The sequence below is a fragment of the Rhinolophus sinicus genome, chromosome 10, assembly GCF_057876585.1.
Source record: "Rhinolophus sinicus isolate RSI-liver-muscle chromosome 10, RSI-T2T, whole genome shotgun sequence".
Taxonomy (NCBI): Eukaryota; Metazoa; Chordata; class Mammalia; order Chiroptera; family Rhinolophidae; genus Rhinolophus; species Rhinolophus sinicus.
In genome coordinates, this window is record NC_142510.1 from 16,126,001 (window position 1) to 16,137,476 (window position 11,476).

The 11,476-nt window shown below is 64.9% G+C and overlaps 1 protein-coding gene across 4 annotated transcripts; it reads right to left on the minus strand.

The window, feature by feature from the left end:
- Nucleotides 1-465: 465 nt before the first annotated feature.
- PRR35 (proline rich 35) lies at nt 466-8,557 on the minus strand. 4 transcript variants are annotated; one of them, XM_074323018.2, is made up of 4 exons: nt 5,880-8,557; nt 5,372-5,747; nt 1,628-2,748; nt 466-1,345 (listed from the first exon to the last, which is right to left on the minus strand). In XM_074323018.2, exons 3-4 carry the CDS (start codon nt 2,707-2,709, stop codon nt 712-714), a joined length of 1,716 nt encoding a protein of 571 aa, XP_074179119.2. In that variant the 5' UTR covers nt 2,710-2,748; nt 5,372-5,747; nt 5,880-8,557; the 3' UTR covers nt 466-711. The 4 variants fall into 4 exon arrangements, with proteins under 4 accessions (XP_074179119.2, XP_074179118.2, XP_074179121.2 ...); XM_074323017.2 differs by having other exon boundaries at nt 5,608-5,747; nt 5,880-8,556; XM_074323020.2 differs by lacking the exon at nt 5,372-5,747 and having other exon boundaries at nt 5,880-8,556.
- Nucleotides 8,558-11,476: the final 2,919 nt, after the last annotated feature.

Genomic DNA, 11,476 nt, shown 5'->3' on the forward strand with positions numbered 1-11,476 from the left:
GCTGTGAAGGCCATCTGATGCCTATCGTGCCTGCAGGGGCTGGCGGGGGCCCAGTGGAGGCCACGCTGGGTGAGCAGCCCTGGGCCACAGAATATGGGGACACCATATAACCACAGTGGGAGCGGCCTCCAGCATGAATCTGACATTAGGGCCGCCCTGCCAGACACAGGGGCTGGAGGCATGTCCAGAAGGGCCGTGCCCACCGCCAATGTGTTGAAACACAGGCCTGACCGGCCCCCAGATCACAAGCACCTGCCTCCCACCTCTCCTTGCTCTGGCCCCAACGATGGCAAGCCCCCCACTCTATCCCCAGACTCTGCATCCCACCCCCAGAGAGGGCCAGTCTGTAAGAGGAAGATCAGGGTCTGAAGGTGGGCAGCTGGCAGGGAGACCTCAGATGCCCCGGGGGAAAGGGTTCCAGTGGTGACGCTGGAGCAGCAAGGGAAGGAGGAGACCCAGACGGGGTGTGGGAAGGTGGTTTCTATTTTAATGTTCACAACTGTGATCGATAAGACGCTGTGACCCTCTGCTGTCCCTGTGTGGCCCCAGAGACAGGCCACAGCCATGGCAGGTGGGGTCCATCCACGGGCATGCTGGGCAGGCTCCAGGCCTCACCCCCGAGGCTAAGGCAGGTGGGGGGCCAGGCAGTGGGCATGGGATTGGGGAAGGGCCCCTGTCATTTAAGGACAGAGGCGGCAGCAGGAGCTGCAGTCAGACCTCAGCACCTGAGGGGCTCTGCAGGCCAGAGGCAGCCTCAGGGGCCCAGGAGCCCCCAGCCCTGCCCCGGGTGCCCCAGCTACTACCAGGAATGACAGGGTCATCTGGGGCTTGGAGGGGGACAGCTGGGGGTGGGACACTGGAGTCAGCCTCACACTTGGTGGTACGGCCAGAGAAGGGTTCAGCCACTGTGGGGCCCAGCATTCTGGGTGGCTCGGGGATCCCCTGGACCAGTGTGGGGCTGAGCTCTGGCTGCCCCCAGACCCCTGAGGGCACCGAGGGCACCTTGGAGGGTGCCCGTTTCACAGAGAGATCAAGGGGTACGTCCGGGGGCCGCACGGCCCGCTCCAGCGCCTGATGGATGGTGAGTAGCTCCCGGCGAATCTTGCCCAGCTGCTCCCGCAGAGGCCGTGGAGCCAGGCCCCTGGCAGGTGCCAGCTGCCCCAGGCGCTGCTCCACCCTAGCATAGTCGCCAAGGGCACGCGTCAGATCCTCACCCACATGCCCAGAGCCCCCCAGCACCAGGCCCGGTGGCTGCTGGGGCAGGGGGGACACAGGGCCCAAGGTCTCGGGGTCACCTGGCTCCTTGTCCTCAGGCCAGAGCATCACGGAGGGGCCAGTCCGCAGGCTGGGGGGTAGGAGCCGGTCGGTCAAGAGGCTTTGCCGCCCCCCCCCCCAATGCCCCCAGCCCCTGCCCCACTCCCCATCATGCCCCCTGTCCAGTTTGTCACTCCCGCCTAGGGCCTCAGGACCCCAGAAGGACAGACAGGCTAGCTCTCTGGTCTCAGTGTCCTCTGTGTCCTGAAGCCCAAATCCCCAGCCACTGAGCTCAGGACAGGAGTCCAGCCACCCCGCCCAACCCTCCTTCCCTTGTCTCAATGCCCCATGACTAGGGGCCCCTGACACCTACCTGCTCTGGGAACCAAGCTTAGCCATGCTGGAGGGGGCCTTCGGGGGCTCCAGCCTGCTTGCCAGGGGCAGCTTCCTTTTGGGGTCACTCTGGGCAGCCAGCTCCAGCCCCCCTTCTTGCCCTGGGTCCCTGGGGGCGCCACAGGACCAGGGCCCACCCAGTCCGGGTACTGGCATCTTTAGTAGCCCAGGGGCAAGAGTCCCAGGGGGGCCCTTGGGAGGGGCGGGGGGCTTGGCAGGGGCAGCCTTGTCTGCCGGCAGCCCCAGGCTATGTTCCAGGAGCAGAGGGTAGTACAGGCGGGGGCCAGGGGCAGGGCGCTCAGGGGGCTGTGGGGCAGGGAAAGCAGCGGCCGGGGGCAGCAGGGGGCTGGCTGAGGCCAGGAAGGGCAGGTGGGCTGCAGCGGCCAGGGAGGGCCCCAGGTAGGAAAAGAGGCTGGGGCCGAGAGGGTAGTTGACACCCAGCAGAGACAGCTGGAGGCTCTGGGCCTCGGGGAACTCGCTGGAGGTGGGCGGAGGGTAGCAGGAGATGCCGCTCTCAGGGCCTGCAGTAGCCGAGTCCACCACAACCACGCTCCTGGAGCCCCTGCCCAGCCCCGGCTTCCACGACTCTGCCAGGAGCCCACCGAGGCCTGCACCCTTCTGGGCATCCCTGGCTGCAGGGGGCGGTGTCCCTGGGGACCCCTCAGCCCCTGGCTTGGAGCCCCTGACACTGTGCTGCAGGGAGAGGACGTCAGTGACGAGGTCAGGTGTGGCCGAAGCAGCCAGAGCTCTTCGGGGAAGGTTGCCTGGGTCTGCGGAGTCAGAGGGGCCATCCGCGGTGAGCTCCCGGGGCCGGGGTGCAGCGGGGGTGCGGCGGCATGCCCACTCCGGGGAGTCGAGCAGCAGGGAGAGGGAGTCCTTGCAGAGGCTGTACTTCATGTGGTTGTAGAGGTGTGACTTCTCCAGGCAGGTGAACGGGCACTGGAAGCACTTATAGTTGTAGGGCTTGCCCCAAGGCCGTGGGATGTAGTGCGGCTTCTTGGGCTTCCGGGCCCGTGCCCGCACCCCGGGGCCCAGGCGGCATGAGCCTGCCTCTCGGGACATGGTGACCTGCTAGAGGACAGGCCCTGGCAACATGGCCACCTGCAGACAAGGGGGCTCAGTCAGAGCCTCTGTCAGTTCCCAGAGCTCCAGGGGTAAGAGCCGGCCATGGCTCTACCTCCCCCCCCCCCCCCCGCCTCCCCGGCAAGCTAGGTGTCCCTGGCCTTTGCACATGCCGCCCCCGGGCCTGGAACGCCCTCCCTGCCTCTCCACCTATACTTCTAGGGTCGCCAAATATAGCTGATGAAAGTGCAGGACACCCAGTTACATCTGACTCGGGTAAATGGCAAATTCTTTTTAGTATAGGTATGATCTAGCCAATATTTGGAATGTACATTAAAAAAGTATTTGTTGTTTATCTGAAATTTAAGTTTAACGAGGGCTCCTGTAATTTATCTCCCAGGCCCAGCCAGCCCCCAGCAGGCCCAGTTCTGGGGTGATTCCACCCAGGCCCGTCTCTCACACTGGCAGAGCCAGAGTTTCTGTCTCCCCAATGGGCATTTGGTGAGTGACTGGAAGAAGCCAAGTGTGACCAGGCCCGTTCCTGGGGGACATCAGCCTTTCCTTGTCTTATACCCCTCCAGAGACCTCTGCCTGTGCTGGGAAGTCGAGATAAAAGCTGCTGAGATAAGAAACCAGACAAAAGGCTCTGAGAGTCTGGTTAACACTGTGTGTGTGTGTGTGTGTGTGTGTGTGTGTGTGTGTGTGTGTTTTCCTGCTCCAGCAGGGTGTGGGCTGAGTACTGGAGGTCTCAGGGGGTCAGCCTCACAGGGGGCCAGGCCAGGCTGGGGGGTGTGGACGTCATAGCATGACTCCACGTGACTCCACGGCCCAGCCACCTGCTCAGCCTGGCTCCATCTGGGTGGCTTCAGGCAGGTCAACAGCTGAGCCTGCAGTGGCCAAGCTCGGCCAAGACCCTCCTCTCCCCATGCCCCGCACGTTCACTCAGGAACCGCTCTGCACTCCATCTGGGCCACCACCTGGCTGTCCACCACCCTGGTGCGTGCCTGCGTGGGGCACAAGGAGAGTGTGTGCACACATGCGTGTGAGGCTCACACGAGCCCTCCCTCAGGGCCTGGGGGACAACCTCTGCATCGCTGGGCCAACTCGGAACAGAATGGACCAGAAAAATACCTGGCGCCCCGGGCACACGTGCACGTGAGGCTCACACCACACTCAGAGTGGACAGCGCAGGCACTCAGACACATCCGGGCACAGCACACACACACACACACACACACACACGCACACACACACGGACTCATGATCACGGACACTCTCATGGATGTGGACGGACGCACTCACCCTGCTCCCCAGGGCTCAGGGGTGGCCAGTGAGTTAACCAGGGGGATGGGGGCAGCTGAATAGCCACCGAGAGCAAGTTGTTCTCCCTGCTGGCCTTTGGGCTCTGCACATGGCAGGCAGGCAGGCATGTCCGCTGCCCCCAAACACTGGGTGGGCACCGTTATTAGGGGGACAGCCAGAGGAGTAGAGAAGGCTGCAGTTCCGAAGAGGTCCTTGAGATGGGGGTCAGCATGGTTGACGCCAGAGCGTGGAAGGGGGGGCAAGCAGACTAGTTGACTGGTTTGTGGAGGTCCATATCTGGGAGGGGATGGGGCTCTCAGAGGGGAGCAGGGGTTGGGAAGAGGGGGTTGGGCCCAAGAAAGGGCTGGGGCTCCCTGAGGGGCTGCAGAGTCCCTTGGACTTGGTGGTGGGTGCAGAGGCAGGCCCCATTCCTGCCCACCCCCCCCACCCCAAGATATAGATGACAAATGGGCATGTGTGTTCAGGAGACAGAGGCGGCTGTGCTCGGGCCATCGATCACCCAGCCCTGGGAGCCACACAGCTGTGCCGCCTGGTGCCACCGCCCACCCCACCTCCCAGCCTGGCCCCTGGACTGGGGGTGTCTCCTCCTAGGCTCCAGGACTCAGGAGGAAGGAGGGGGTGTCCTCCTGTGCTCCCTCTTCAGATCAGTCACCTGGGTGGGGGAGCTTGTTCAGGAGCCATCTCAGCAGCTGCTGACCCCACGGGATCCAGAGGACACCTGGCACCCACCCAGTAAGCTTGTGCACAAGCAGAAGTCACCCCCAGACACCAGCACGCACCCACATACACCCAAAGGCACATTCATTCGCACACGTGTCCCAACCCGTGACTGGGTACATGCTTCCAGAGCAGCCTGCACCCCCATTGTGCCAGCCCAGACACCTCAGCCCCACCAACCTTTCCCTGTCTGGGGGAGAATCCGTGGCAGGCAGGAGCAGGAGGCCCCACCCCAGGGTTGGAGAGGAGGCAGCCAGCTCCTGGAGCCACCACAGCTCACCCATCCCACTGGTCCCCTTGGGACTTAGGGAGCACCCCACAGAGCGGGGTGCAGAGGGGTGACCAGGCTCCTCTTTGGCTAAGGACGAGACCCCAGCTCCCTCTCCCTTGCTCTCAACAGCCGCGCCCTGGCAGGCGCCCTCCTACCCAAACAGGGCTGCTGCGCCCAGATGGGCGGGTGCGCGGAGCCTGGACGCTGGGACGTGGCGGGAGTAGGGGCTGGGGCTGCCGGGAACGCGCCCGACACTCCCGGCGTCCCGCCGTCCCCTCACCCCTCGCGCCGATCCCGGCCCTGCGCGGCCCCGAACTTCTCCGAACGCGCGGACACCTTCGTCCGCCCTACCTGCGCCCCGGCCGGAACAGAGCCTGCGGCGTCCCGCGAAGTCTGCGCCTCGCCTGGAGGACCAGGCAGAAACTTCCCTCCCCGGTTTCACCCGGTGCCCTTCCCGCCCGGCGCGGGCAGCGACCCCGGACCATGCGAAACGGACTCAGGCTCTGGGGGCAGCGACACGAACTCCCTCAGGGGAAACTGAGGCCCGGTGCTGGGAGCCAACTACCTTACGGTCTGCAGTCACTCACTTGGCAGCGAGTACCCGAAGCCTCTGCCACCGACCGCGTCCCCCCGACGCCGACTCGCACCCACCGAAGTTGGCAGCAGGAGCGGCCGCGCGTGCGCTACGGCGCTGGGCTCCGGGAGGCGCTGCGACCTCCGACCCGGGCTAGCGGGGGGAGGGGGCGAGCGAGCGCCGGTTTGCAGTCTCCCTTTGGTCACCCCAGGTGACACCCCCCCGCCCCCCGCCCCGTCTCACCCCCTCTTCCTGCCCACAGTCGCCCCCTTGCGCGCAGCTCACCAGCCTAGCGCGCCCAGGACCCGCTCAGCTCTCTCTGCTGCGCTGGCAACTCCTGGATGGAACGGTGGCCGGTGACACCAGTGGCACCACCAGAGCCGGGCAGGGACGGACAGCGTCGCGAAGGAGCCAGGAGTGGAGGCGCAGGTGTGCGGACGAATGCGGGGCGCCTGGCACCATCCCCGCCCCCGTTGCCTGCAGGCTGCCGCGAGGGTGCGCAGAGGCGGCGAGGTCTCCCGGGGTCCCTGCAGCGGTGTGATGGGGGTGTCAGCGGCCCAGGGCGCATGGAGAGGGGCCGTCAGCACTCATCCGTCAGGGCAGGGCTCTGGCCCCTGACAGCCGCCCGCCTGAGCCAGGGCCTAGGGGCTGAGCCCCAGGACAGGGGGCGCTGTGGGGAACAGAGCCAGCCTGGGGAGGGCTGCAACCCAGCCCAGGAGCAGAGAGCCTAGTCCTGGGAGGGCTGGAGCCCCGAGCTGAGTAGCACAGTCCAGTGCATGTAAACGGTAGAGCGAGAATCCTTTCCTGGCTAGCTCTGCCTGGCCAAGCCTTGCCTCCAAACAGGAGGCTGAATGGACCTGCACCCCCAAACCCTTGCCCTGCCCACTGATGGCCACCAGCTTACGAAACGATGGTCACCATGCACTCACTCCCCTCTCTCTGGAAGCATTATCACCCCACCACCAGCCCAGACTTCTAACTCCCCAGGCAGGTGCCCCAGGAAGGCTGCATGGCCAGGCCCTCCATCTTCCTGCTGTTTTCAGAACTCCCCTCCACTGTTGTCCCTTCCGGATGACCTGGGGTGGATGAGAGGTGGGGCCAGGGAAAAAGGCTTGGATGTCTCAGACTCACCATGACACCCCCACCCCCTAATGTGCTCATGGCCAGAGCTGCTCCCAACCTGGGGAACACCAGATTCCACATCGCTCCCCGAACTATCAAATCTTCACAGTCTGGGGTCCCACTGCTTCTCAGCTGGTCCTCCTGGAAATCTGCCTGGCCAGCCAGTTACATTCTGAACATGGATACAGACGTGCCAGGACAGGGCCAGACCATGTCGCGCCTCGTGAGTCTGCCTTCTTCGGGGGAAGGTACCTTAACCCAGAGATGTGTGGTGGTACAATTTCAGGCGGGGTAGGGGTCTGCAGCCGGCGGGGTGAGTGAAGCTGCAGGCCGGTTCTGTGGAGGCACAGAGGGCTCCATGAAGGTCCACTTGGCCCTTCCTTGGGGCTTAGCTACAGCTTGCTGGGGGGTCCCCAGTTCAGTTGGGAATGCAGGAGAGTTGGGGAGGAAGGTATGCCCACGAGGGGTCTCTGGGTGTCACATCTTGACGGGGGCAGCCGGAGTCTAGCATGTCCCGGGCCCTATGAGCCAGGCCTCAGTTTCCCCATCTGTGCAAGAAGGTGACAGGCCATGGCCCAGGTCCCTGTTCAACCACAACAGGCATCTGTAAGGACCAGGGCACCCAGTTCAAGGACACTGATGTTAGAGTGAGTGCCCAATTCGGTCTCCCTCCTGCTCCAGTGCCACCTTCCCTGATGCAACTTGGGGGGCCCCACTTCTCCCCAACAAGTCCACGGGGCAGGGAGGGCTGCTGTGGGTGGCACAGCGTGCCAGCTTTCTCCTCTCTGCCCGCCTGGGATGGCCTGGCTGACCAGCTGACCGTGCAGGCAGCCCCGAGCCGAGAGACAGCTTGAGCAGCCGTCACGCCAGCAGCCCCGTGGAGAGCGGGGCCAGGAGGCCTGCTCCTTCTGTACACAAACCCAACTCTGGACGTGCTCAGCTAGGCCCAGGCCCCTCATCACAGGCACTGCGCAGAGGGCAGGGGACACAGGTCACCTTGAGACAGTGGGAGTGGCGATCTCAGGCCTCAGTCACTTGGTCCCAGGGATGATTCTGTGCTTCCCTGTCTCTCACTGGCTGACCCCTCTGAGGAGAGGCCACAGCTGCCAGCACAGAGGATGGGCTTGTTGTCCTGTTGCCATCCTCCAGGGCATAAAATGTGATGGACCAGGAAGCCCCATCCTGAGGAGCCCTGCCTCGCTAACAGCCCAATGAAGCCCAGGTGACCCAGGAGCCCCTGAGAGGAGGGAGGAGACCAGGACTCTGGGTTCTGGAAAAGGAGAGGAGGCCAGAAAGGCGTGCTCAGCACCAGCTGTAGAGGCCACCCCTGTAGCTGGGATTTTCCCCCCAGAAATTTAGGTGAGAGGAGAGGTGGTGGCACTTCTAGAGGAATTCAGCACCCAAGGGGCACGACCTAGGTGCGTGTCTGGGCTTCCAGGAGGGGTCTGTGCAGGTGGAACGGGTGGACACTGAGCTTGCTGCAGGGGAGGGTCCTGAGAGCTCAGCTGCAGCTGTAGCCCGGTGGCCTGTGCGCGAGGGTGCGAGTCTGGCCAGCTCGTCAGGTGCACAGGTGACCGTGCCCTCCCCCGGCGGCCAGGCAAAGCCAACATATTGGTGCCAGTCTTCTGCGTCCCTGTACTCTCTGCCCGAGGCTCTCCACGCACATCTGCTCCCTTACAGCGGGCACACATTGTGCCCGGGGCCTGTCCCACTTTCCACCCAAGAGTGGGGCATGGGGGTGGGACCCACCCTGGGACCAATCCACTGGGACCCACCCCACATGGTGGGGTGAGCTTGGGCCTAGGGAAGTGGCACCTGCCCCCTGAAGTAGTGACAGGGACCCCATGGGCTTTGAGGCTTGGTGCCCAATGTTGCACTGTGTCCTGAGACCCTTGCCTGAGTCCACTCACCTGCAGAATGGTTGGTGGAGACGTGGTCTGTGGATGCTTCTGGCACCGGTGGGGGGGGGGGCTCCTGGGGAGCAGCCTTCTCTCCTCAGCGCTCCTCGTGCAGGGTGGGGTGGGGAATCACGGCCTCTCCCTCTGCTTCCGGTCAGAGCTTGTCCACACCCACCCTGCCACGTCACCTCCATTAATGCTGGTACGTGTGTGCCAGGGGGTGTAGGGGCAGGGTGCACAGTGGGCCCAGGGCAGGCAGGAGGCAGTGGCACAGTGCCCGGGGCAGGCCTGCCGCCCCCCTCAGTGTACACACAAAGCCCTCTCCAGGACAGGTGTAGGGGCCGGGCCAGTATTCGCCTGCCAACGGGCAGAGGGATGGGGGGCTGGAGCCCTCAAGCAGGACCTGGGAGCCCCTGGGAAGGTCAGCACCATACGGCATGACGGCCACGACTCACTGACCAGCCCTGGGACACATGGCAGCGCCAGTGTCTGCAAGGCCCCTGGGTCCAGCGCATGGGTCGCTCTTGGCACTTCCTCTACCTTGGCTATTCCAGGTGGCCTCAGGGAGCCCTGGCTAACGGGTGGGCCCAGGGCTTGGCTGAAAGGGGTCATCGCCCCCAAGAGCACTGGGCAGCCACAGCAGGGTTGTGAGAGGAGGGGCAGAGCCAGAGTGATGGGGCTGGATGATTGTGTGGACAGGGCTGCAAGCAGGTTTGGGGGACCCCGCTGCAGACCAACAGGGAACACATGGAGGGCTGGAGGTTCCCCGGGGAGTCTGAGGGGGGCTGCCCGACCTGGTCCACCCTGAAGGAAGGGGCCCAGTTGGGAGGCTTCTGGTACCAGGGTCCCCAGAAGGCCTCTGGCGTCTGCTCTCCTGGGCCTACAGACTTGCAGGTGGCTGACCCCTTCCCCATGACTGCTTTGCTGGGCCTCGTGCTCCCAACTCGCTGCAGGGCTGTCTCCTCTGGAAGCCCCGCCGGCCCTCCCCATGCGCTCCACCCCGAGACCCACTAGGTCATCAGGCACACTGGGGAAAGGTGTGGGGACCCTCGCTGTGCTTCAGGCTGCCATGATGGAGGAGAGGGGCTGCCGTTGGAGTGAGCTCCCCGTTCTGGGAGGCGTGTGAGCGGGTGCAGAGGCCTGCGGATCACGGAGGGCGCAGCCTGGCCAGGAGGTGGGATGACAGGTTTGGGCCGCTGGAGCCCCCACCCACCTTCGGAGCCGGCACTGGCCGAGCAGTGCCCCGGGCCGACAGCAACCATATGTTGGAAAGGAGCCGTGTGCGTTGCTCTGCGGCCCCGGGGGCCTGGCCTTCCTGGGCCTGTCATAGCCGATTTTCCCTGCCTGAGTGGCAGGCTGGCCAGCAGGCGGGGTGGGTGGGGGCTGCAAGGGCTCCGCTCAGCTCCGGTCCCTCCCCCACAGCTCTCAACAATGGACCTGCCACTGAGGGTAGACCCAGGTGCTGGCCCCCAATCTATCCCTGCCTGTGGTGGTCCCGTCCAGGTCAGGTCGGGGCCCTGAGAGGAGCCCTGGCGGCTGGGGGCCGGCCCTCCTGCTTGGTTGTGGGCGGGTGGCCAGGGGTGCACACGGGCTGTGCGGCCCCAGGGCAGGCGGGAGAGGGCCGGGAGCCGCGGCCCTGTCAGCCCAGCGCCGAGCTCTGCAGAGGGAGGCGGGAGGCCACGGCTAATTTGTACACTAAGTGCTTCTGACAGGGATGCCTCACAAGTGAGAACACACCACCACCCGCCCTGGGAAGGCTGCCACGGCCAATAGGTGGGCAGAGAGGCAGCCTGGATGAGGGGCCAGGGGGGCACACAGGGCCAACTCAGCAGGCAGACAGGGAGGGGGCCAGGCACATAGGGAAGAGGGAGGGGGGACGGCTTGGGACCAGGAGCCTCAGTAGCCAGAGGGCGACACTCAGGGGGCGGTGGGCTGAGGTGGGAAGCAGGGTCCAACAGTGAGGAAAGGGACAGTCCCCAGGTTTCGTGCCTGCTCCCGCTGTGCCGCTTGCCCATTCCACTCCTCACACCTGGCCCGGGGTCCAGGTGCCACCATGTGATGGCTGAGGGCATGGCTGGTGAAGTCCAACCCTCAGGCTGGCCGGGCTGGCTTCCCCCATCCTCTCTCAGCAGCTGCCTCCCCCAGGAGTGCCCTGATCCTGGCCAAGCCCCCACCTGGGCCCCTCAATGGCCTACGCCTGCCAGCACCTCCCTTAAGCTCCTGTGTCATGACCAAGGGTCTCGCCTGTGGGGTCCCCCAACTCCTAAGACATGGTGTCCTCTGGGGCTGGGGACACCTGGTCCCCCTTTCTCTTACGCCCTTTGTTGGAGCCTCCCCCTGCAGGCTGAGGTACGAGGGGAGGGGGCGCTGGCCAGGGTGAGCCAGGGTCCGCAGCCTGGCCTAGGTGTAGCCCCCGCTGCACTGTGGAGACCCCTGCCTGGCCGGACACGAGCAGGTTATTGGGCACTCACTGGAACACAAGTGCAGGCTGCCTGGGACGCCCCAGGGGTGACAGAACTAGCTCTGTGAGGACTCCAGGATGGACGTAGCCCGGTCCCCGCCCCACGGGAGAGGGTCCGGTGTGGCCAGCGCAGCCGCGATGCAGCAGGGAGGGTGTCTTCGGGCGCAGAGGTGAGATGTGTTGTGGCAGCTCCCCCGCTGCCCGAGGCCCGCCTGGAGCGAACACTGCTGGTGGCTTTAATTGCTTTCACATTCGATAGGCTGGCCTGTGACAGGCCTCTTACACCTGCTGAGTGCCAGCCTCTGCACCCCAGCCCCCGATTTGTTCAGGGAGGGTGGCCCTGGAGCCTAGACAGACTGCAAACCGCAGACCAGACGGGTGAGCTGCTCGGCATGCTCCGC

Coding starts and splice junctions, on each gene's coding strand:
- PRR35 (XM_074323018.2), bottom strand. CDS start 2,709: ATGTCCCGAGAGGCAGGCTCATGCCGCCTGGGCCCCGGGGTGCGGGCA. Junction 1,346..1,627: donor AAGCTTGGTTCCCAGAGCAG/GTAGGTGTCAGG, acceptor CCTACCCCCCAG/CCTGCGGACTGGCCCCTCCG.